We start from the raw sequence: 27,594 nt of genomic DNA on the forward strand, positions 1-27,594 counted from the left end.
TCTTAAAGTTGTTGACTGTTCTGGAAAGCGCAAGGATGCATCTTTCCAATTTGAGATTCTTTGAGAAGCTATAGAGGATGTTGGGCCTAATAGTGTGGTGCAGGTTGTGACAGATGCAGCAGCAGTTTGTAGATCAGCTAGGTTATTGATTCAAAACAGGTATCAACACATTTTTTGGACTCCTTGTTGTGTGCATGCACTCAATAATGCACTGAAGGACATTGGCAAGATTCAGTGGATATCAGACTTGGTGTCAGCGACAAGAGATGTGCAGATGTTTATCTGCAACCACCACACCTCCTTGGCTATGTACAGGGCTCACACGAGGAAGGAATTCCTCAAGCCCGCTGATACTAGATATGCTAGCTATTTTCTGTTATTGGAGAGGATAATAGAGGTACAAGCACCTCTACAATCCTTGGTTGTGAGTTCAGAGTGGGGAAGGTGGTCAAAATCAAAGACAGACACGGGGAAGAAGGTCAGGCTTCAGGTGTTGGACAATGATTGGTGGGCAGATTGTTCTTATTTGGTGTCATTCTTAGGCCCTATTGTGGAGGTCATTCGTTACACTGATTCAGATGCTCCTAGTCTTGGAGAAATTTATGAGACCTTTGATAGCATGTTGGGTCGTGTGAAGGTAGCCATTCAGCAGAGGGAGCCCTCATTAGAGTTCTATACTTCCCAGATTCGACCCAACATTCAGGCGTAGGTGGGATCGCATGAACACACCTTTGCACATGGTAGCATATGCATTAAACCCAAAATGGTATGTTGAGAGACCTGGGAGGGTGCCTCCTATTGATGATCCAGAGGTAAAGAAAGGCTTCCTAGATGCAATTGCAAAGATGTACAGTGAGGAGGAGGGGTCAAAATTTCGAAGACAATTTGTTTAGTTTGCATCTCTTAGTGGGCCCTTCAACACACGTGGTGCTCGGGAAGATCGCATAGATCTAGCCCAAGATGGCCCAATTGGTTGATGGAGGATGCATGGGGATGATGCTCCAGAGCTCAAAGATCTAGCCATGCGTTTGTTGTCTCAGATTGCTAGTTCCTCTGCAGCAGAAAGGAATTGGTCCACATATAGCTTCATCCACTCTATCAAGAGGAACAAGCTTACCTCTAGAAGAGCGGAGAAGTTAGTTGCTGTGCATAGTGCCCTACGTCTTGAGCATAGGAAGACACCTGAGTATTTGAAGGGACCAGCAACACGATGGGATGTTGATCCAGAGGATGATATACAGGTAGATATGGAGGAGAGACTTGATGAGAGACAGATGGGGTTGGTTGGTGTGCCACTTAGAATGTTTGAGAATGCTAGTGATTCAGATTCAGATGGTGATATGGTTGATCATGATTTATTCATGCAGCAGCTGGATGCAGAGACTAGCGGGGCATTACCTTGAGGCTTGAGCATTACCTTGAGGCATATTTTGCATTATGCTTGTTTATCTTTTGATATGTTGATGTTCTCAGTTCTTATCATTTGTGTTATCAGTTATTCAGATTCTCACTCTATAAAATTTTGACTCTTGATGTATCAAACTTGACTTTAATCTTTTATAATTCTATAAAATTTGGACTCTTGATGTATGATGTATCAAATTTTACTTTTATAATTTTAAATTTTTATGTTAATAACTTAATATTGAATATTCGATGTTCATAGTAGGAAGTGGAACATCAATATGGTTTAAACTTTAAACTTTAACGATTTAATCATAATGTATGATCATTGATGTATGATTATAAATTAGAATTTTAAATTTATTATTTTATATGATATTATAAATTTGGATAATGTCAGATGATATTCATATCAATGATCATGCTTTGCAGCTTTTCAATTCAAACCAAATTGTCATAGTGGACTCAATTAATAAATTATATTTTATATTTAAAAATTTAAAAAATTTTAAGACCCTGACGCTTCCCCACGTTTCCTAAAAAATGGTAGGGAGCTTTTGCATAGGCCGCTCCCTCGCCCCCTCGTCCTGGAACCTAGGTGGAACATTGGGTTTTTCACAAGTTGAAGGCATTGACTACACTGAAACCTTCTCCCCTATTGCCAAAATGAACTCTATCCGCCTTGCTCTTTCCCTTGTTGCCTCTTTCAAATGGGAAGTCCATCAGATGGATGTTAAATCCGCCTTCTTGCATGGGGAGTTGCATGAAGAAATCTATATGGAACAACCTATTGGCTTTATACAAACAGACTCCAGCCTTGTATGTTGGCTTAAGAAATCCCTTTATGGTCTCAAGCAAGCTCCTCGAGCTTGGTATGCCAAAATGGATAACTTTCTTTTAGAAAATGGCTTTTCTAGGTGTCATTCTGACAATACTGTCTACACCAAGAAAGTGGGCAAGTCTCTTATCATTCTTGTTCTTTATGTTGATGATCTTATACTCACTGGTAGTGATCCCAACCTTATAAACCATGTGAAGACTAGCCTTAAAAGGAAGTTTGAAATGACAGACTTAGGACACTTACATTATTTTCTTAGTCTTCAAGTCTTGCAATCCAAGGAAGGTATTTCCCTTTCCCAGTCCAAGTATGCCTGTGATATTCTACGCCATTTTCACATGGAAGACTGTAAGCCAGCCCCTTCTCCCTTTCAGTCTGGAGTCAAACTTTCAGTCACTTGTACTTCTCCTGAAGTTGATGCTACCTTATACCGTCAACTTGTAGGAAAACTTTTGTATCTAACCCATACTCGTCCTGACCTTTCCTTTGTTGTTGGCCTTGTTGCTCGGTTTATGCAAAACCCACGTGAAAGTCATTGGAAAGCAGCTAAAAGAATACTTCGTTATGTTCGAGGTATAGTTCAGTTTGGGATTCATTACAGTGCCGAAGCATCTCCTCTATTGGTTGGTTTCACTGATTCCGATTGGGCTGGTGACCCTGATGATCGGAAGTCTACTGCAGGTTATGTGTTCACTCTTGGTTCAGGACCTATTACATGGGCTTGCAAGAAACAAGGTGCCATTTCTCTTTCTTCAGCAGAAGCAGAGTATTGTGGTGTCGTAGAAGCTAGTAAGGAAGCCTTGTGGCTTCGTCAGATCCTGTCAGAGTTTGGCTTTCAGCAGCAGCATCCGACTACACTTTGGTGTGATAATCAAAGTGCCATTCAACTATGCAAAGATCCAGTCCAACATCAGCGTAGCAAACACATTGAACTGCACATGCACTTCATCAGAAAGCTCATCCACGACCATGTTCTTGAAGTGCAATATTGTTCAACAGATGATCAAGTTGCAGACATCTTTACAAAGGCTCTCACAGAGGCGAAGTTCACTAAACTTCGATTTATGGTTGGAGTTCAGGAAGTTGTCACTAAGGGGGGATAGGCTCTAGTGCCTCCTTCCTTCTCCTATTGTGTCATATTTGTAAATCCTTCAATCCTATCCCAAGTTGTTCTTAAGGGGGATGTTAGGATATTCCGACACATAGGAAATAGTTAAGTATAACTTGGTCTAGTATAGAGTAGGTAAAGTGTGTTTCTTTACTATGTACATTTTGTAACTTACAATCTGACGGTCACGATATGTAGTGATCCGACGGTTCATTCTCTCCTCGGTATTATCGACACTTGATCCGTGGCTTAACACCCGATTGGTCCATGATCTCTATTTAAAGAGCATGGAGGGTCATTTGTAGGTTAACCGTTCATGAGAGAAGCTTATGTAAATTTTCATTCTTTTATTAATAAATTGCCTGAAGTGGCCGCGTTGGCTCAGGCCGTAGACTGTTTCCCTCTTTGAGGGTTTTAACCACGTCAAAAGTACTGGTGTATTGATCTGCGATCTGTTTGTGAGCGGTGTCCTTTGGTGTCCTGGCTAAGAATGAGACTTAAATTAGGCAATGAACAAAAGACAAACTATGTTTTTGGGTTGTGAGAGTGGAGTCCCCTAATCATGATCCCATAAGGGAGATGAGATAGAGGTCACTATCACAAGCTTTTTTGGTATATTTTCCTTCACTAGACTGCAACACTAATATATTCTTCAAGATAATGAAAGCATGGATAAGCAACAACTTAATCAACTTTCTAAGCTAAACAAAAACATAAATAAACTTCAACAGTTAATCAACATTCTAAGCTAAGAATACAAATAAAGAAGAGAGGAACTTTTGTTGCTAGGGTTATACCCTAACCCAAGAGCTTCAACCCTCTAAGTCAACTCAGTGTTGGATCAAAACAGAATTCTCATTATCAATCAAGAAGTGTCAAATACATCATAACAATAACAGTCAAATGTTCTTCAGCTTAATGGCCTCTTGGCTACAATAAAACTTTGAATCCTAATGAGTCTGTTAGCTTGCTTATTTATACAAAACTGGAGCTACCAATAGTTCCCTAGAAAATAGGGATACTTGGCTCCCTAACTTGAGAATAACTCTTCCTTGACTGGCACTAGCTTGGTTGCCAATGAACTCGGCTTGCTTAGCTGCCAATGACATCGAGTTGATGAGATAGAGTGGGAGAATCTTCGATTGATTTGAGGAGTTAAGGAGGGAGACCACTTCCTAGAATCTCTCTTGCTTGCCTACTCCGAGTCCCTGCACTCAAGTCAACTCAAAACTGCTCCAATTTCTTGCATTTAACACACATTAGGCCATATGACATAGTAACTCACTTTTACTCTTCTCACTAAGCAAAATATAACAAAATCTGTAAATAAATGTGAGAAAAGACAATTTAATAAGTTGGAGAGTGGCATTGTGACCCATAGAGTTTACCTATTGATGAGTCTCATCACTTTGTACCCAAAGTTGTGGGTGAAACACCCAAGTGAAAAATAATTGTTTATTCATTGGATGAATGATGGTCGCTCTTGATGAGCTAAGGGGCACCTAGGGCTTCAATGGTGTGGGAAAAAGTCAAATGAAAAGAATTGTGTTTCTTATGTTAGTGATATTTTGGTATGTAGGCTCAAGTCGACTTAGGCTAGAAGACATGACTCTTGGATTTAATGTTCTCCAACAAAGACACTATATGTAGGAATGACATGGAACTCAATTGATCATCACAAGTGCAATGATTCTAATGTGAAGACAAGCCAAGAATAGATGCAGACCTCAAGGAGTTGAGCTATAGAGAAGAGGAAGATCATTTTTTTCTTTGTTTCGTATGTTCTAGTATAGGTCGAGTTAGGAGTTGTTGGACGTGTTGCATGAGTGCGGTTTTGGGCATATGTTTTCGGGTAAAACTCTATGATCAAGCCAAGCTTGAATTATGTGAACTCAAGGAGGGACAAAACCCTTGTTTCTTCTGAACAGGGGTTTGGTAAGTAGTTGGGATAAGGGTTGAGCCTTATCAACATGTTACACAAATGTAAAGGGCAAAAAAGGAGGGTTACTGCAAGGATATAGGACTGAGGTGGCCGCAGAGGTCTGTAAATAGGTCAAGGAACCTCGATCAATCTGTGCATAGGATCAAGGCTCCTTTAGACCTGAGCAGAGGTCAATTAAAGGAGGCATTAAGCTAATGTTTGGCTTGTGTTTTCTATGTTGATGGTTGTTGGGTATGATTGAGTGAAGTATGTCCTACAAGGAGGGTTAGGATAGTGTGTTGTGTGCCCTAGGTTCAGTGATCTTTGGAGCAGCAAGGAGACAATTAGAAGGCAGAGTTGTTTGGCCCTAAGTGTTGAAAAGTGTAACTAGGTTTGGTCTTCACAATGTCTAATGTAATCATGATTTTATGTATTTGATGAAAAGAGAAAAAAAATGATTATTATTATTTTGTAGCATGGGTTTCATGCTCAAGTCAATTTTATTTGTAGGTCAAGCACCCATTGAGTGCTTCTAGGTTCTTTCATTGAGTCAAAGAAATCAATTGAGTCATTGTAATATGTATAAGACCCATTTGGGCATCATGTATCAAGTCAAAGAAATTTTATGTAAGTCAAAGTGTCATAAAGACCCTCCAAGACCTTGTCAACATGTTGTAACAAGCCGGCCTACATGAAAGATCAAGTCGGCCTCGTGGAGGCTATTCTTACCCCTGGAAAGTCTATATATAAGAGGCATTCGACCTCATTTGAAACACACACACAAGACATACAAAGAAGCAAGAGAAGAAGTTCAATCTTAAAAAAAAAAATCCTAAGGCAAGCAAAGTTCAAGGAGGAAGCTAGAGTCTAAGTTTTTGGGTCTCTCTCTCTCTCTCTCTCTCATGTGCAACAAAATTCTAAAGCTGACAGGTCAAAGTTGTTGAGAAGTTGTTGGGGTCGAAGTTGTTGGAGAAGTTGTTGGGGTCAAAGTTGTTGAAGAAGTTGCTGGAGAAATTGTTGGGTTTGAAGTTGCTGGAAAAATTGTTGGGATCAAAGTTGCTAGAGAAGTTACTGGAAGGTCAAAGTTTGTTGTTATAAGCTGTGTAACGAAAGTTCATCAAGAAGGAAGGTTGACTTGATCTTGGAGGGGTCTTTTTCAAGGGTCTTAGGTCTTGGAATTCGTCATCTGAACATTCTATAAGAAGAGAAGAAATCTTGTGGGTTTTCCTCTCAAGAGGAGAGGTTTTGGCCCTGGTTTACAACCTACATTTTGTGTCCTCTTGTCTCATTGTTCTTCATTGTTTGGTAGTTGTTTGAAGATTAAAGAACACTATAATAAATAAGTAAAGAAGAAGCTAACTACAAGTACAACAAGTTAAGAACATCACCAACAGTTGTCAAAGTAAGAGAAATCACCTAATCTAGTTGCCCCATAGATTTCTCAACATGGTATCAGAGCTAAGGTGACTACAACAAGAAGAAGACGCAGCTTGAAGATCACATCATTAAAGAAGGACACATAAAGGTCGAGCACAAGGAACTCATTAAGGAGGACTAAGAAGCATCAAGGAGGAATATCGATGTCAAGGATCACATCATCACAAGGAGAAGAAGACCTCAAAGATCATACCTCCACCCAAAGAAATAAGGACTACACATTTGAAGCATCTTGAGGTCTCCGCATTCAAGGTCTCTACATCCAAAGGAAGCAAGAAGAAGTATTGCCATCATCATCAAAGAAATCAAGGTGATCTCCCTCTCTTTGAAGAAAGGATCACATCTCTAGCATCCTTGAAGAAGGTCATCAAGCAATCATCAAAGAAGGCATATTCTATTGTCAACATCAAAGGAGTAGTGAAAGCAATCATTATCAAGAAGACATCTTCAAGTATCAACATCATCAGGAAGACATCAAGTTGAACATATCATCTTCAAAGGAGCATCTTTACTTGACAAGTATTCTATATTTTTATGTCTCAATCTACAAACCAAATGACTTCATTCTGCAAGGAGAACAATAAATTGGTTGGGACCTCAAACTACCTTGCATGGAAGAAGAGAATTGATTTAATTCTCATGGAGAATGAAGTTATTGAATATGTAAAAGGCTCCATCTCAAGAGCAAGCTCAAGCACTATCAAAATACATGAAAGGAGAAATAAGGGTACAAAGGATCCTTATGGAGTCAATTAAGGATTCTCTCATCCCTTATGTTGCAAAGTTAAAGACAGCAAAGGAAATCTATGACAAATTGGTGGAGTTGTTTTCTGTGAGCACTGCAGGAGAAATCATATCCTTAAGAATCAAACTATACAAGATGAAAATCTCAAGGGAAGAAGGGATAGCTTCATATGTTATGAAGGTATCTGAAATTAGAGACCAACTACAAGAACTTGGAGAAGTAATGTTTGATCGAGAGAATGGGGCAACTTTGTGTCAAGCATTTATGGGAAGAAGGAAACCACTCCATTCATCGATTTGTGGTCACTATGCAAAATTGAAGAATCTAGGTTAAAAGCAAAGAACGATGTTGGATCAACTAAACCAACTCAAGCATATGCAGCATCGATAAGGAAGAAAGGAAAATTTGGAAAGTTTGAACCTCAAAAGAAGTTTCAAAAGAGAATCGACATGTCTAAGATCCAATGCTATGAGTGTAATGAATATGGGCATTTCAAAAGGAATTCTCCTAAACTCAAGAACGGCAATAAGAAGAGAAAGGAAAGAAATGAAGCTCATGTCACCGAAGAAGTGGAAGAATAACCCAAAAAGAAGAAGTCAAAGAGGGAGGAAGTGATAGACCTCCACTATTAGAAGGTCTCTCACACACTTTCATGTACATAGAAGTTGGCAAGTAAATGTAGAAAGCATCAAGTATGATAGATGCATTAGAACTAAGATAGAGATGACATCATCATAAAAGCATGGAAGGATAGCTGAAGTAGAAGTCTAAATGGTTGTAGTAAGGATGTTCATGGCACCTCCATTGGAAGCATATAAGGACAACCGAAGTAGCAGTATATATGGTTGGAGGAAAGTCATTTAGCAAGATAGAAGATAAAGAGATCATCATACATCATCATCATTAGGAAGAAGCATTTGCAAAATGAGGATCATCAAGATCCTCCATTGGAATCTTCATTAGAAGATTCACCTCTACTTAGAAGAAGCGTCTCTCTGATAGTCTACATTCCACCTTGTGTGGGCTCCACTGGTTAGAAGGATGAAGGTATGGTGACAAATATATGCAGCATATCAAGTTGGTTGAAGTACTCTCATCTTCAAGCAAGAAAAGGAAGTTTAGATGACCACATGAAGGAAGAGGTATGTATTTATTTGGTAATAGACAAATAAAGTCATGTCATCATATGGTTGCAGATAGAATGGATAAAATGCTTTATCTCATGAGCATGATGAATGAAGAAAGAAATTCTTCCATTAGAATGATGCATGAAGGCATGTAATCAATAAACCTTGGACTTTTCTACATATTGACAAGATGAAATCAACATAATATGACCTCATGAAGAAAATGAGGTGGTCGGCAATCATGGTTCCTATGATAATGGAACTATGTATAGAAGATCCTGAGAAAAGCAATATGCGAAGAAAGTGAAATAAGAGTTCGAGAGAAGAAGCATCCACTGTTACAAGTGATCAACATATGATGACTAGCTATGACATCTCCATGAAGAGAGTATGAAGAACCTAATATGTACGTTGGAGAAAGAAGAACCTTGGTAAATCTCTTGGAGATGGATTTGTATGATATGCAAAAGGATGTTGAGTTGTAGAAAACAGATGTCATGACGAAAGGCCATTATAAAAAGCTAAATTTAATTGATTTTGATTTTTGAAAAGTATTTGGTTGGGTTGTTACAGGTCTATCGAAAGAGAGTTGTAGAAGTCACCTACAACTAGCATTGGATGGAAGATCCTGAAAGAAACATGACTTGCAAAAGGTAGTTGTATGAAGAATAGCCAGATGTGACTTTCCGATGAAGAGAAGGATGACATGACTATTGTTTCAACACTATGTTTTGTTGAAGGAAGTGATGAAGAAGATGGTTGATGCCCTACAAAGAAGAAGGCTCCACGATGAAAAAGTTGAAGTTCATGACATGATGACAAAAGAAGGAACCCCACAAGCAGCTGATAGTATCTCCATTGAAGAGAGTTGTTGGTAACGAGTCCCTTGTTAAGAGGGAGCTTGGGTATATTCCTTTTATAGGAATGAGTTGATCCTCCCTAGTTGAGAGGAAGAGATAGACACATCATTCTTGTCTTCATGTTAAGAAGAAAGTATGGAGGATTGGGTAAGCATCTGAGAATGATTTTGATACTCTTTGAGGATGAGGTAGGGCATCCAATAGGCAAGAGTAGTCGAAGAGGAAATTCCATGAGGATGTGTTAATCCAAGATGGGAATGGTCCTAGAAGGACATACCTTGTGAACATCCGGATGGGGTATGTGCCTTGAGAGACAATGATGAAGGTGTCTATAAATCATTGTCTCCCTAGCATTGTGCTCTATTCTTGTGGAGAGATAGAGTTGTTAGTCAAGGCCTTACTATATGACAATGTTGGTTGATATGATGAGATGCACTAATATAAGTTTAATAAATAGCTTATGAGATGGCTTACCAATCCAACTCTTCTTATGAGAATTCTTCAGTATGAGAATGTCCAAGTACCTTGTATGGATTATGAATACCTCCCTAGTTAAGAGGGAGTGTTGAAAAGTGTAACTAGGTTCGGTCTTCATAATGTCTAATGTAATCATGATTTTATGTATTTGATGAAAAGAGAAAAAGAAATTTTATTATTATTATTTTGTAGCATGGGTTTCATGCTCAAGTCAATTTTATTTGTAGGTCAAGCACCCATTGAGTGCTTCTAGGTTTTGTCATTGAGTCAAAGAAGTCAATTGAGCCATGCATACCAGCTAGTAGCTACACATTCCCATGTACCAAAAACTTGGTGTAAAATAGCATCCAAGCGTCCTAAGCATACATACACATACAAGTATCTACATTGCAACCTTAATAGGAGGATTTGTGCAAGACTGTGTTAGATAGGGGGTTTTCAACTAGGGTTTGGAGAATTTGCAACACAAATACAAACATCTAAGGAAAAACAACATCTAGAAATCTAGTATAAGGAATGTTGCAATCTATTATAGCATGCTGGATATGTGACACATTCTTTAGCCATTGTTTTTGCATGTCTATGTCAATAAACCACAATAATTAGAAATTGTATAGAACATTGATTTAATTCTTAAAAAAATCATTGAAGATTCAAAGCTGTGAAAAAACCAATCATCAGTTACAAGGGATAACTAACCTGTATATACCTCCTCTACATCTTGCAATATCTGCCAAAAAATACTCTATATTATCAGTGGAAAATAAATCATCATTTGCTTGATTGGACTTCTCATCTAGGCTATGTTATGTACCATGTTCAGATGCCCGTCAAATCCCTTCAAAAATCCAAACAGGTTTCCTCTAACTCCATGAGTGTGTCGAGTCCAGACTTGGACACGGCCCTTTTCATAATAGCAGGCAGACAGAAAACATAGAGGACCCTTTGCCTTCTCTGTGGAATGGCATAACATCAAATCAAATCAATATCATAAGAACCCATTGCAAAGTGTAAGCAAACATCCACATATAATAATACTAATGAGGAACATATCTGATAAAAGCCTCAAGTATCATGAACTGGCATGAAAAAAATTGAATGCAAAGATATAAAATACTGCAAACGAGACGAACATTCAAAAAATGGAGAAATGCTCATTTTTTTAAAGATATGAAGTAACACAAATTGAACAGTAGTTTATTCAAATTGGAAATTTAAATTAGACCTTTATTTACAGAAAATAATCTAAAAGCACTTGTTCCAGACCATACTGGAACCTTCAGCATTGTCCATCAAATGTGTGAAATCCTCCAAAAAGGAATAAGCATGGTTTGTGAAAAGGACATATAATATATATCTTGTAGAATTTGATTTATGCATGCTAAGGGATAGGTTGGGATCTGAACAAAGGCAAAATGTTTTTTATTACCTTGAGAAAGGCATGTGATGGGTTTAAAAGGGGTTTTGTGAACCGATGCTCCAATTTATGGATTTAGAGCTACGTTTCACAGTTGCTATCTGCATAATTGTAGAAAACTTGCTTTTGTCTCTGCTAATGGTCAAATATCAAAAGGCATTTTTTTTCTCTATCTAGAAGGCATCTTTTCCCACTTCATCCAATCAAATAGCATGCACGGTTGCCTATTTCACTGTATCTAATATTATCTAAGGACAATAATCACTTTTCCAAACATATTTTACTTACAATTTACAAAAGAAGCTACAGAATGTTCATAGAGACTTGAGTGTGATAGAAGCATTTCATAAAAATCTAGAACTAAATTAAGTTTGAATGAGAATTACCTGAAATGACCAGGCTAGAAGGTAGGCTAACATCCCAGGAATGATGATGAATAAAGAAGGGGCAAATAGTCAGACAACTCAAAAGCCCTGCAGGCCTAAGGTTAACTGTGTGAGTGAGTTATGGACAAAATTCTTATGAACTGAACAGCTGAATTCTTTGTTACAGAAAACATCTAGGTGTAGAAAATTTTACAAATCTGGTCGCCCTCCCAATTTCAAAGTTTTTGCATAGTGTTTAATGCCCACAGCCCCAATGTGTTAGCTGATATAGAACATTTATTGCAACTTCATTTGAAACATTTATAAGCTACTTCTAAACTTTACTTTTCCAGGTGATATGAAGATATAGACAAGCACACACTCAGAAATTTACAGTGTTTTATTGTACTTTCCCAAATCACGCCCCTTGCACACATCATGATGCTCAGTGCTGAACTCGGGTAAACCTGTAATCATCTCCCTCAGCATCCTCAATGCTCCATGGTGCAAGTGGGCCATCCTCCTGTGCCATATTTCGCACAACTCACTGTTGCTGGTTTGCCACCAAGGCTCTAGTAGGCTGAAACATTAACCTTTATAGCCTCCCTGTTAAAATTGGAAACTAGGGCCAAATTCCACTTTGGACAGCTCCTTTGGGGAAGATAATTATGGCATTGAATTCCTCTTTTCAAGAGGACCAAAATCAATATAAATATCGTCTCATTTGGACAAGCGAAAGTGTGATTATGAATTTTTTGTTCTCTCATAAGCAAATTAACAAGGTCGGCCTCACCTTATGTCGGCTCATCAAGCCCAATAGCCACGTCCTCTCATCCCCAATGACTAGTATATATAGAGGTGCTTCCAACATCATTTGATCATCAACGAGGAGCATAATTCTTCTGATATAAGGTACGAATCTGAGGCTAGGGCGTTCAAGGGAAAAGAGCCAAACTTTGTCTTTGTTTGGGTACAGTCTTCTGTGGAAGAGAGGGCCGCAATTGTCTGAGGTTTGTCTTAGCCAGCCAGGATGCTCGGAGAACTGTTTGGAGGAAGTTTAAGGCTACGGATGCCCTTCCATTTCAGACCACAATTCAGAGAAGAAGTATTTCTGTGTTTTTCTTCGTATCATACATATTTCAGTTTGGGCTGCAGGAAGGGTTTCTACTACAGCATGTTGAAGGCACTTGTGGAAGGGCCGAATGGGCCAGTTTGTATCCTCCATCTCAGCCGCAGTTAAGGAGGGTAGGCCGCAGTCAATTCAAAGGGTGTAACCTTTGTCTGTGAAGCAGTCTAATGCTACTACAGGACTGAAGACTCAAGCCCTACATTGCAGACATTAGACAACAGTGTTTTGACTGTCCATTCTTGGACTATCTTGAGCTCATTCCACTCAGCAAAGAAGGCCGCATCATATGATCAAGGACCGAGTTCCCTTAGGACATCATTCTGTCGTTGCTTAAGCTACTCCTGATCTCTGGTTAGTATTTGTCTGCTGCTACTTGAGGACAGAATTGCATACTTGATTGGGCTGCCTCCTTGGCATTTGGACAGTGGTTCAAATCATCATTCATGGCAAGTCAGTTCTGACTTTGATTGTACTCTCTCTCTCTCTCTCTGTGTGCTGATCATTTGATTTTGATAATAAGAAGAATTGTTCAAGGGTTTTCCCCATCTTGGGGTTTTTCCCTGGCTTGAGCCAATCCTTGTGTTCTCTTGTCTTGGCTTGTCTTCTGCATTTTCATTGGATGTTCTTTCAGTCAATGGTTAATATGATTCGTAATGGAATAATGAAATTAATAATGGGCTAATGAAGTGATTGACTTATGCAAAGAACATGTTAACCCTAAAACTAACATGGTATCAGAGCTCAGGTGAAGTCAAGCCCAAGCAAGAGTGTAAGAAAAAGGCAATGACCCAATGAAGTCTCTATGATCTCCTCCCTCTGCAAGTCTGAAGGTTCTAAGCAAGTAAGGGTCTCTATGTAAGGTCTCATCTCATCAAACGTCAAAGGCATACCTAGGACCGTGTTCCTAGCAAGCTATCCTAAATATGGGCAAAATTGCAAGCTCTAATCAGAGACTAAATTACAAGTGAAGATTAGCCCTCTTCTCTAAAAATATGACCGTAGTCTCTCTCAAGAAATCTCTGTGATTTGGGACAACAGATCTAAGGCAAGGACGTTTGTGGCTTAAGGGCAAGTCTGGGACAGAATTTAGTGCGGGTTTCTTGCAGTCTTAGGATGCTGGTGAAAAGGTAAGTAAGGGTGCTTCCGTGCATATGACTTAGATCTTTGTTCCGTACCACAGGGAAAGCTGTAGTCACAGATGATTGTAAGGACTAATAGGAGAACCGAGAGGTATAGGAAAGACCCTCTCCTCAAGCTTCAACCACTCAGATTTTAGCACAGGAAGACGTTTTCTAGCACTGATGTGGACAGAATGTTAATAGTCCGATCTAAGAGTGTCCAAGGCCTACAACAATATCTTGGACCCTAGGAAACAAAAAATAGAAGAAAGTACAGTTCTAAAGTTCATATTTACACTATGCAAACTCAACAGTAAGATCAAAAGTCGTCCTGTGGAGATTACTCAAATTTCAGAGATCTTCATCTTTGAAAGAGGAAGTTACAGTCCCAAAATGATTTATATTCCGCGCCTGGTCAATCATTTAAGAAGCCAACCTTGTGACCATTAGTTTGAGCATATATATATATTCTTCAAGTCTGGACTGTATACAAAAGAAAATTCTGAGTCTTCACCTGTGAAAGGATATTATGAGACTGTTCATGATCCTAAAGGTGAGGTCCAGGTTTCTCTTCAAAATTCTGATCATACAAGTAAAGGTTAGAAAAGAAGAAGTCTAGTCCTTCCATTTTTTCTGAGCACAATTCAAGCCCCTGTCTCAAAGGAAGAGAAATCGAGAATCCTATCTCGTTTCTATGCACAAAGCGACATGGTCAGCTCATATATATACTTAGCTTAAAATTCAGTTGAGCCGACCTATGCAGATTACAGTGACAATATTGATTTTGAATAAAAATGTATAAAAACCAAAGGGTATTCACATCAGTGAATATTTGGTTACAAGGAAAGCTTCAGGCAGTATGTTATATTGAAGATTATCTTTAAGCCCTGTAACATCTAGTATAGCTGTGATCAAGTTGAAAGTGAAGTGTGGATCAGCAGACTTATGGGCATTATTATTTATATACTTGGCAGACATCTTTAGTGGCACATTTTGCATGAATAGACATCTTCAGGGTTTACTGAAGCACATCGCCAGATTTGAGATCTTGATGAGCAGTTGGTTAGCTTGGCATCATTTGCTAATTATGAGCTTGTCCATATGAAAAAGATCTCTTATCTTATAAACTAAGGAAGTCAACATTAATCCTTCATTAAAAGTGAGTCGACATTATATTGTTAAACATTGTGTCACTGATTCTAGGTTTCTTCCCTTACAACCTTGAAAGAAAGAAATCAGTTTCTCAACAAGAGTTCCAGTGCCACATTCTCTTTAATCAACTCTGACTCTTTCTACATTTGATGCATGATATACATTGCTTGGGTCCTCTCTGGACTAAATCAGATTTTAGAATGTGGTTGGAGATGTTAAGAACAGCAAAGGCCCAGGACTCTGAAACCGGGTAGCATAAGAAACCCTGACATAATCAGATTTGAAACAGACTACATCAGTTTGCCCTATCAAGAAGTTGGAAAGGTCTATGAGATCCCTGATTGAAGATTAATCAAACAAAAAAAGGGGCCCTTGCAACAGTCAAAAGTTCAGGAGCCAAGAAAGAATATGGTGATGAAGGTTGCAATATAAGCAACCTTGGGAGTTTCCTTTTTTTAAAAGGACATGGACCAGACTCTTGCAGCTGTCCTTATAATCATGAAAGTCAGAGGTACCTCATTGAGAAAACATTGATGAAGGGAACTGAGAAGTCCCTGATTTTGGGCACTTTGATTTATTAGATAGATAAAAAATTCCATATGTATACAGATGTCTTATTAGACAATCCTCCATATTGGTAGCAGTCATCTAGCAATGAAGCAGTTGACTGATGAGCCCCTAGTTTGATGAAACAGTTGAAAGATGAGGAGCATTATGATATAGACCCAATGACTGAAATAAAACTTTAGAGGGAGCTATACAATCCCTAGCAAAATGGCTTGATGATTCTTCTTGCCCAATGATTATTACAAGGAAGACCATATCAAAAGACATTGAGCTAATTCAATATATCTCTGATTTCCTGAGAAGCTGCATGAAATCTATATGATTATGATTCACTTAATTGAATGGGTGACTTTGGCACATGGACCAAAGGAATAATGACAGGAAAGGTAACAACTTGAAGATAGCTCGATAGTTATGTCACTTCTTGATACTTAGAGAGAGACATAATCGAAGATGCAGTTATTGATGATATCTGTCTAACAGAAGATGATCCTCTCAATGTAAGAGGGAGTTGACCTTTCCGATAACATTGAAAAATTGTTGATATGGATATAAACAACTTGTGGGGGCCCTGGTATTCTTGTTAAACTTACATACCTTGCTACAAAGAAGACTCCATGGATTTTTCGATGTTGGTTGGACTGGCAGTATGATGAATGGAAAAAGCACATCCAGGTATTGTATTTCTTGGGATCCACTTTTATTTCATGGATGAATCAAAGGCTGAAGTTTGTTACTTTGGAAGCACCACTCAATATATATATATATATATATATATATATATATATATAGATATAGATATATATATATATATATATATATATATATATATATATATATATTCTAAAGACATTTGGTTAGAGAAGCTCCTTAGTAAGAAATGTGTGCACATGCTAAAAATCACCATTGTATATTGCATGAGATTCACTTTTCAGAGAATCCACAATTGGCACTAGGTACCACTTTATTTAGAATATGGTGTAGCTGAGAGAAATCAAGCTCGATTATTGCAGGAAGGATGTGGAGGTTTCTAACAAATTCTCAAAGCCTACTAGTAAGGTCAAAATTTATCATCATTTAGAGAAAGGTTGGGAATGATGGAAGGACCCTACTATGAGGGTCTCAGTTGAACATTGAGCTCTGGGAGCTCTTGGAAGCCCGGGGTACTTCTTGGAGTTATGTGTGACCATAGGGTGAGTGGTTCACCTTCCCCTATAGGTACACTAGGTACAGAGTGAGTGGTTCATCTTCCCCTATGATACCTCATGATAATATGACACCTAGGGTGAGTGGTTCACCATTCCCCTATGGTGGTTGTCATGTGTGTAGGGTGAGTGGTTCACCTTCCCCTACGACTGATGAGATATGCATAGGATGAGTGGTTCACCTTCTCCTATGGCATATGGGCACGATGAGTGGTTCACCTTCTCCTGCAGATGCCCCAATAAGAGATGCATATAGGCATCTATTGACATGTCAGTGTGACGTGGTTCATCCTTTCCCCACATGTAGGATGCTCATTCCCTACAATTGGTGGTTGACATGTCAGTGGGACGTGGTTCATCCTTTCCCCACGTGTAGGACCCTTCCTACGGTTGATTGTTGTGACGTGTGAGCGAAATTTAGCCTTCCAAGCCCTCCCAGTAACTTCGCTTGCCTTGCTTCCTCGTCTAGGGCTAGTAGGTGACCTATTAGGCCCTTCTTCCAGCAAATTTGATCCTCTTCCAGCAGATGGAGAATTTTGACCTTGAAGTTGCAAACACTAGCCTTCTTTCTTCGCACGTGTGAGAGAGACTTAGCCCATAAACTTCTTTTCTTCATCCTCCGTCTTCTTTGCTAGCCTTCTTATGCTTCTCCTTTGCTTGTATGAGTGAGTAGTAAATATATATCCCAAGGAGGTTGAGTTCCCTCCTTTATATAGCCTTCTTAAGGTGGACGTGGCTCGTCAAAATAGGTCGGCCTCTTAGCTACTAGACCGACTTGGTCTTGAAGTGTATTTTGACACTTTTAAATAAACAATAATTATTTTTACAAGTTACAATTTGCCCGATGGGGTTTTCAACATTTGACAATGACTCTTTTGACTTCTTGACCTAAGACAAACCCTAGAAGCACTCAATGGGTGCTTGACCTCTAAAATAAAAGACCTTGAGCATGAAACCCATGCTTCAAAATAACAAGGATATTTTTTCTTTTATTTTACAATATACAAGAATCAAAAGTACATTTCATATTAATGAAGACCGAACCTAGTTACACATTTTTTGACACACGTAGGGTTTCCTCTTACTATTATAAACTAGATTGAATCATGTCAATAAGTTATCTCCATTTCTATGTTAATTAATGGTGTCTCTAAGTCTTTTTTAAAGTCTTCAAGAGGACTTAAGCAATGCTAGCCCCTTCCCCTTTACTACTATTGTTCATAGCCTAGGGTCTGAGCATATATATATCAATCATCTAACATCTACAGGAAGCTTAAAACGAATTCGTGTCTTGGAAAACCTTCTGGTAACTCATTTACTCTTTATCAATAATGTAATGTTGTTTCAAGATGGAACAATAAAGGATGTTAAAGGTTTTCCAAAAGCCTTAAAGTTATTCTACGAAGAAACAAGAATGGAGATGAATCAAACGTCTACAATTCTTTTCAACAACCCTACTCCATGGCATGAAAATGCAATCAGAGTGATCCTCCTCTTCCAATTATGGGATTTAGATTCAGGGTTAAGGTACTTTGGATTTCTAATAAACCTTAATGCTTATGGGAATAAAGACCAATTAACGCTCAATGAATAAGGGAGAAGACGATTCATGCTAGTTTATTGGTTTTCTATTAACTATATTCCTATATCCATTATCAACATAGCTAGATCATTATGCTTCAAATTCTTGTCGGAATAGCATTAGTGTTGGAGGCCATACTAGTATATTGGTTTTCTATGGCCTATATCCCTAAATAGATGATTAACAAAGCTAGGACACTCTACTTCAAATTCTTGTAGAAAGGCCATAAGAGAAACTATGGCTATAGTTTCTCGGAAAAAGCTTTCAAGACCCAACGCAATAGGAGGACGCAGTTTCAAAAACCCTTTTCTATTTGGAAAGATCTTGCTAGGAAAAGCCTTGATTTTGCCAGGGATTATATACCTCCACCTTTGTGGAAGCTGCAACTCCTTTCTTCTTGCCCTTCTTGTTGGGACATTGAACAACTTCCCACAAGCAAAGCATTTCACCTTGCTCATGTTTCTCTCCTTGGCCTTCTGCTTACCCTTAATTGTTGTTCCATCTTCCTTGGAATTTGTGTCAAGGACTCGGCTCTAATTCTGGTAATTTGAGTCATTGTTCCAAAGCTCTGACATTTGAACCACAGTCAAATCACTGTTCAGATATTGACTTATGTTCATAGGAATCCTCCTTTGCTAAATGCCTCAAGTCTGGTGCAAACTATCCTCGTGTTTAGCCTCAATCTGTTCGAGAAATTCTCTGACATACCTCCATAAAATGCGGCCCAACTTGACTATAACATTTCCAGAAAAGAGCTACAACCATCTCTGACTTCTGCATAAAAAGTACACTAAGTATCTCACCCAGCCCTCCTACAAAACAGCACAAACTTTCTCTAGAATATGAGCCTGCAAACTCTTCCTGAATTCCTTGGACTGCGTGCCTGCAACTTCAGTTGCAAACTCAGGTTTCTGATGTCTCTTTGTTGTGCGTACCTTTCTCAGTCTTGCAATTAATGCCTCCTCTTTATCAATAATGTAATGTTGTTTCAATATGGAACAATAAAGGATGTTAGAGGTTTTCCAAAAGCCTTAAAGTTATTCTACGAAGAAACAAGAATGCAGATGAAACAAATATCTACAATATTTTTCAACAACCCTACTCCATAGCATGAAAATGCAATCAGAGTGATCCTCCTCTTCCAAGTATGGGATTTAGATTTAGGGTTAGGGTACCTTAGATTTCTAATAAACCTTAATGCTTATGGGAATAAAGACCAATTAATGCTTACCGAAGAAGGAAGAAGAGGATTCATGCTAGTTTATTGGTTTTCTATTAACTATATTCCTATATCCATTATCAACATAGCTAGGTCACTATGCTGCAAATTCTTGTGGGAATAGCATTAGTGTTGGAGGCCATACTAGTATATTGGTTTTCTATGGCCTATATCCCTAAATAGATGAATAACAAAGCTAGGACATTCTACTTCAAATTCTTGTAGGAAGGCCATAAGAGAAACTATGGCTATAGTTTCTCGGAAAAAGTTGTCAAGACCCAAGGCAATAGGAGGACGCAGTTTCAAAACCCTTTTCTATTTGGAAAGATCTTGCTAGGAAAAGCCTTGATTTTGCCAGGGATTGTATACCTCCACCTTTGTCGAAGTTGCAACTCCCTTCTTCTTGCCCTTCTTCTTGGGACATTGAACAGCATAGTGACCCAACTTCCCACAAGCAAAGCATTTCACTTTGCTCATGTCTTTCTCCTTGGCCTTTTGCTTCCCCTTAATTGTTGTTCCATCTTCCTTGGAATTTGCATCAAGGACTCAGCGCTAATTCTAGTAATTTGAGTCACTGTTCCAGATCTCTGACATTTGAACCACAGTCAAATCACTGTTCAGATATTGACTTATGTTCAGAGGAATCCTCCTTTGCTAAATGCCTTAAGTCTGGTGCAAACTATCTCCATGTTCGAGAAATTCTCTGACATACCTCCTTAAAATGCGGCCCAACTTGACTGTAACGTTTCCAAAAAAGAGCTACAACCAACTCTGAATTCTGCACAAAAAGTACACTAAGTATCTCACCCAACCCTCCTACAAAACAGCACAAACATTCTCTGGAATATCGGCCTGCAAACTCTTCCCAAATTCCTTGGACTGCGTGCCAGCAACTTTAGTTGGAAACTCAGGTTTCTGATGTCTCTTTGTTGTACATACCTTTCTCAGTCTTGCAATTAATGCCTCCTCTTTATCAATAATGTAATGTTGTTTCAAGATAGAACAATAAAGGATGTTAAAGGTTTTCCAAAAGCCTTAAAGTTATTCTACGAAGAAACAAGATTGGAGATGAATCAAACATCTACAATCTTTTTCAACAACCCTACTCCATGGCATGAAAATGCAATTGGAGTGATCCTCCTCTTCCAAGCATGGGATTTAGATTCAAGGTTAAGATACCTTGGATTTCTAATAAACCTTAATGCTTACGGGAATAAAGACCAATTAACGCTCACCGAAGAAGGGAGAAGAGAATTCATGCTAGTTTATTGGTTTTCTATTAACTATATTCCTATATCCATTATCAACATAGCTAGGTCACTATGCTTCAAATTCTTGCAGGAATAACATTAGTGTTGGAGGCCATACTAGTATATTGGTTTTCTATGGCCTATATCCCTAAATAGATGATTAACAAAGCTAGGACACTCTACTTCAAATTCTTGTAGGAAGGCCATAAGAGAAACTATGGCTATAGTTTCTCGGAAAAAGTTGTCAAGACCCAAGGCAATAGGAGGACGCAGTTTCAAAAACCCTTTTCTATTTGGAAAGATCTTGCTAGGAAAAACCTTGATTTTGCCAGGGATTGTATACCTCCACCTTTGTCGAAGCTGCAACTCCCTTCTTCTTGTCCTTCTTGTTGGGACATTGAACAGCATAGTGACCCAAATTCCCACAAGCAAAGCATTTCACTTTGCTCATGTCTTTCTCCTTGGCCTTTTGCTTCCCTTAATTGTTGTTCCATCTTCCTTGGAATTTGTGTCAAGGACTTAGCTCTAATTCTGGTAATTTGAGTCACTGTTCCAAATATCTGACATTTGAACCATAGTCAAATCACTATTCAGATATTGACTTATGTTCAAAGGAATCCTCCTTTGCTAAATGCCTCAAGTCTGGTGCAAACTATCCCCATGTTCAGCCTCAATCTATTCGAGAAATTCTCCAACATACCTCCTTAAAATGCGACCCAACTTGATTGTAACATTTCCAAAAAAGAGCTACAACCAACTCTGACTTCTGCACAAAAAGTACACTAAGTATCTCACCCAGCCCTTCTACAAAACAGCACAAACTTTCTCTGGAATATCGGCCTGCAAACTCTTCCCAAATTCCTTGGACTGCGTGCCTGCAACTTCAGTTGGAAACTCAGGTTTCTGATGTCACTTTGTTGTACGTACCTTTCTCAGTCTTGCAATTAATGCCTCCTCTCCTTTGCTCCTCCTATGCTCCTCTCAAATGCACATGAGAAAAATGAATGGAGTCTCAAATGCCTTTTCCCTTTTTATCTCTCATTAGACTAGGAAAACCTAACCCTATTGATCAAGGGTTAAGATTAAATCTCAGCCCATGAGATCAAGTCCCCCACTTCACCCACTCTCTCATGTGGTCCCACTCAATTAATGAGTCTCCTAGTTAGCTTTTAATGTTGTGTACCTTGAGCACTTTTCTCCACATAAAGTCAACATTAAATTATAAAAGTGACTTTAATAATAAAAGGCACTTCGTATTTTTTCTCCCTAGAGTTACATTTAAAACATAAAGTGACTTTACCCTGTGACATTAATATAACTCATAATGTCACATGATAAAAAGGACATTAATAAGTTTTCCTAGGCAAAAATGCTAATGCACTAGGAAATACTTCCTTGGTACCCTTATTTTCAACATTAGGTTGGCCACTTCCCAGTGCATGCAATGCCTAGAAACTTCGAAACAGATACGATATGCCTTGGGAATGTTGCCAGCAATATCATAAGATGTTTCATGTTGCCTTAAAATCTAGCAGGTCTTGTGAGGGGACTCACAAGGCAAGGGCTATACTTGCAACAATGAGGTAGATTGCCACTGTCACCTCAGGAATCTTCCTCTCGTTCTTTAGTGGAATTTCACCACAAAGGAGGCTCCCTAGTGATCATCTAATAGGATTTTCTATGTCATATGGTTCAAGGTGATAAAATCATAGGATAGGTGGAGATTCTCACTGATGGACAAAGGCTCAAAACTTTTTGATAAGGAATAGCATATCATGCACCAAGACTAGCGATAGTTAATATGACCAAGAGTTTCTTGATATGTAGCATCAAAGGAGTGATTGGGCACATATGAGTCAAAGATAGGGTTTACTAAAAGGTAAGATCAACAAAATAATAGAAAAACCCCTCCAATTAAGCCTCAAGTTGAAGCCCTAGTAGGGCTAGGGTTAATAGGGCACAAAAATATCTAGAGGGATGATGTCAACCCTCTGAGGGGAAGTTTTACCATGAAAAAGGCTAGATTATAAGTTAAAAGGAGCACCAAGACAAAACTTAGGTTTTATTACCACAAGCACTCATCCACCAAGTGCCCTAAATTAACTCAGCCCTAGCGGGTTGCCTTAAAAGGCTTAGAAAATAGGAAGAAGGAAAATATTTAGTTTTTCAAAGTTTTTGACTAACACAAAAATTGTCAATGCCTAATCCTACTTGAGAGATGGAGTCTTAAGGGCAATTTCAAGAGATAAAGGACAAAAGTTTGGAGTAAGGGGGGAAGCTCTTGTTTCCACTTGAATAAACCCTAACTATCTTTTTTGTGAGGGGATAAGAGAGGCACACTAGGAGGTCTCCTATGGATTTCAAGGAAGAGATGTTCAACATGCAAAAAATATCCAAGATTTTCCATAAACAATTTGCATTTAGACATGGAGCGTAGGAAAACCCTAGGAATAATTAATTACATGTAAAACAATGAAAAATCTGCAATGAACTTACAATTCTTCCATGAAAAAGCCTTCTTTCAATTCCAAAAAGACATCTCCAAGACATAAGCCAATCTCCAATAGAAAGAGCACCATAAAAATCACATCTCCACAAGTAGCGAGTTACACAAAGGCTAAGTCAAGCTCTCAAGAAGAGATCGCAATCCAAGTGTGATGATGAAAAATAACAAGTGAGTGATCCTCATTATATATGAGGTCTAACATCTACCACTCACCAATATTAGCCTAAAAGCCCTATGACAAGTTTGATTTTCAGTATGAATCAAGACAATGGGTTACAAGCCAACCCAACAACTCATAATTAGAATAATATGGCACAAAAGCCCACGTGTGGGTCAAAACTCTCTATAAGCATATGATGTCGTGCCCTTTTTGGAAAATAAATGATGTGAAAGTGCATGAAATGGGCTAGAGGGATGTCCCATCATCATAATCAACTTCATCCTTGAGGGGATGCCCTCAAGAAGTGCCTCAAAATGCCTTCAAGTGTCAAAGTCGTCCTTTAAGTGCCCTACGTCACCTTCAAAGGGGCTAGAAGTATAATGTGGCACAATCTCTCTCCAATGTCGAAGCTCCAATCGGTAGTAAAAGCCCTCTCTTGTCATCCTAGGGATGACCATCATCATCTAGACTTTGGATCAAGTCATACCCATCATAAAGTGTCAAGGCTAGCTTGGGAGCATGTTGGCTCCACTAGGTACATCATCAAGAATCTCCAACTCCAAGCAAGAGGAGCTCAATGTTTCAGCATCTAGGGGTGCTCTGAGGTGTCAAATATTTGTTGGAGTCATCAAAGAGCCCAACACTCTACTCTAAAGGGGCAATGGTGTATATGCAAGGTCATCACTTCTCTCTGGAAATGTGTTACAACCTGCGCATGACGTGTAATGAATGCCTGAAATGTGCCCTCAAGGCCTTTGTTGTTGTGTGAAGGAAAGCCTAACAAAACCATCTCGAACTGAAGTGAAAGTTACCAATCATTAGGGACAATGACTATAGAAGCATCATAGTGGACCATGCTTAATTGTTAAGGGAAAAATAATACTTTAAATTGGGACCACCTTCAAATCTCTAACTAGACCAAGTCCTATAAAAGTGTTCCCTACCTGTGTTAGGTATGGCTACATAGTCAACCCTATTAGGTGCTTCCAGCCCCTAAGGGGAGGTAACATGTCCAAGATCAACCCTTCAATTCACAGGTATCTGTGATAATGTGGCAATGGAGGGGAAATGTTTCATGGCAAGGTGCCATGACCATGTGACCAGTTGATGGAGGTCCATCATCCTAAGTGTATAGATGTATGGAGGGAGCAATGGTGGAGGCATGGGTTACCCATTTACTCTGTTGAGAAATGTAACTAGTTTCGGTCTTCATAATTGTTGTATTCATTTCAATATGTATCCTATGTGACAAACAAGAAAAAGAAAATAAAAGTATTATTATTAAAGCATGGGTTTCATGCTCATTATTGATGGTCTTTTAGGTAAAAGCATGTTGTTCATGCTTCTAGGGTTTGTTAGGTCTTAGGATTTATTATCATGAGTTAAAGGAGTCAACATCATGTTTATAAGACCCTTCCGGGCAATTTGTATTTGTAAAAAGAATTATTTTTTAGTCTAGAAAGTCCTGGAATCTCCAAGAGTACAAAGTTTCTAGGCTAAGTTTCTTCTTGCCCTTCTTGTTGGGACATTGAATAGTAGTTAGGATGATTTCTCTATCTATGATAATTGTTTGTGATATCTTTTTACTTTTTCTTACTTATTAGCTTCTTCTCTTATTATTATGTCCGTTCTTATGATCAAACAGCTATCAAAACAATAAGAACAATAGCACACAAAAACACAGGATATAGGCTGTAAGCCAGGGCCGAAACCTCTCCACTTGAGAGGAAGACCCGTAAATCTCTTCTCTTCTCTTCATACAAATTCTTCAATTGATGAATTCCAAGACCTCTAAACCAAGACCAATACCCTTCCAAGACCAAGTCCAACCTCTCCAGAGGATGCGCTTTCTTTGTCCAAGTCAAACCCAATCAAATCTCTTCCAGCAGCACAACTTCAACCCCCGGCTTAAGAATTTCGACCTCTACTGCAGGTCTGAAATTTTCGGCCCACTGCAACTGCTACTGCATCCGCATGTGTGAGTGAAATTTAGCCTTCCAAGGCCTCCCAATAACTTCGCTTGACTTGCTTCATTGTCTAGGGCTAGTAGGTGACCTATTAGGCCCTTCTTCCAGCAACTTTGATCCCTTCCAACAGATAAAGAATTTTGACCTTGAAACAGCAAACCCTAGCCTTCCTTCTTCACACGTGTGAGAGAGAATTAGCCTAGAAACTTATTTTCTTCATCCTCCTTCTTCTTCACTAGCCTTCTTGTGCTTCTCCTTTGCTTGTATGAGTAAGTAGTAAATATATATCTGAAGGAGGTTGAGTTCCCTCCTTTGTATAGGCTTCTTAAGGTTGATGTGGCTCGTCAAAATAGGCCGTCCTCTTAGCTGCCAAGCCAACTTGGTCTTTAAGGGTATTTTGACACTTTAAAATAAAAAATAATTCTTTTTACAAGTTACAATGTTCCCAATGGGGTATTCAACATATGACAATGACTCTTTTGACTTCTTGACCTAGGACAAACCCTAGAAGCACTCAATGGGTGCTTGACCTCTAAAATAAAAGACCTTGGGCATGAAACCCATGCCTCAAAATAACAATAATATTTTTTCTTTTATTTTAAAATATACAAGAATCAAAAGTACATTTCATATTTATGAAGACTGAACCTAGTTACACATTTTTCAACACACGTAGGGTTTCCTCTTACTATTATAAACTAGATTGAATCATGTCAATAAGTTGTCTCGTTTGCTAAGTTTATTAATGGTGTCTCTACATCTTTTTTGAAGTCTTCAAGAGGACTTAACCAATGCTAACCCCTTCCCCTTTACTATTATTGTTCATAGCCTAAGGTCTGAGCATATATATATGAATCATCTAACGTCTACAGGAAGCTTAAAACGAATTCGTGTCTTTGAAAACCTTTTGGTAACTCATTTACTCTTTATCAATAATGTAATGTTGTTTCAAGATGGAACAATAAAGGATGTTAAAGGTTTTCCAAAAGCCCTAAAGTTATTTTATGAAGAAACAAGAATGGAGGTGAATCAAACGTCTACAATTTTTTTCAACAACCCTGCTCCATGGCATGAAAATGCAATCAGAGTGATCCTCCTCTTCAAAGTATGGGATTTAGATTCAGGGTTAAGGTACCTCATGTTTCTAATAAATCTTAATGCTTATGGGAATAAAACTAATTAACGCTCACCGAAGAAGGGAGAAGAGGATTCATGCTAGTTTATTAGTTTTCTAGTAACTATATTCCCATATCCATTATCAACATAGCTAGGTCACTATGCTTTCTGGGAATAGCATTAGTGTTGGAGGCCATACTAGTATATTGGTTTTCTATGGCCTATATCCCTAAATAGATGATTAACAAAGCTAGAACACTCTACTTCAAATTCTTGTAGGAAGGCCATAAGAGAAACTATGGCTATAGTTTCTCGGAAAAAGTTGTCAAGACCCAAGGCAATAGGAGGACGTTGTTTCAAAAACCCTTTTCTATTTGGAAAGATCTTGCTATGAAAAGCCTTGATTTTGCCAGGGATTGTATAGCTCCACCTTTGTCGAAGTTGCAACTCCCTTCTTCTTGCCCTTCATGTTGGGACACTGAACAGCACAGTGACCCAACTTCCCACAAGCAAAGCATTTCCCTTTGCTCATGTCTTTCTCCTTGGCCTTCTGCTTCCCCTAAATAGTTGTTCCATCTTCCTTGCAATTTGTGTCAAGGACTCAACTCTAATTCTGGTAATTTGCGTCACTGTTCCAGATCTCTAACATTTGAACCACAGTCAAATCAATGTTCAGATATTGACTTATGTTCAGAGGAATCCTCCTTTGCTAAATGCCTCAAATCTGGTGCAAATTGTCCCCATGTTCAGCCTCAATCTGTGCAAGAAATTCTCTGACATACCTCCTTAAAATGCGGCCCAACTTGACTGTAACTTTTCCAGAAAATAGCTACAACCAGCTCTGACTTCTCCACAAAAAGTATGCTACGTGTCTCACTCAACCCTCCTATAAAACAGCGCAAACTTTCTCTGGAATATCGGCTT

At 38.7% G+C, this 27,594-nt stretch overlaps 1 protein-coding gene across 1 annotated transcript in view; it reads right to left on the minus strand.

Moving 5' to 3' along the window:
• The window catches only part of LOC149151042 (uncharacterized), a 164,193-nt gene that overhangs the window by 25,836 nt on the left and 110,763 nt on the right, over window positions 1-27,594 (minus strand). Inside the window, exons 5-6 of the mRNA XM_089439311.1 lie at window positions 10,732-10,871; window positions 10,617-10,647 (exon numbers count right to left, since the gene is read on the minus strand). Of these exons, the coding sequence (XP_089295437.1) occupies window positions 10,617-10,647; window positions 10,732-10,871 (171 nt within the window). The remainder of the gene's footprint in view (window positions 1-10,616; window positions 10,648-10,731; window positions 10,872-27,594) is intronic.

This window comes from Pinus tabuliformis, chromosome 9, assembly GCF_031772625.1.
Source record: "Pinus tabuliformis cultivar Carrire ecotype Pingquan chromosome 9, CPIR1, whole genome shotgun sequence".
In the NCBI taxonomy this organism is placed as follows: Eukaryota; Viridiplantae; Streptophyta; class Pinopsida; order Pinales; family Pinaceae; genus Pinus; species Pinus tabuliformis.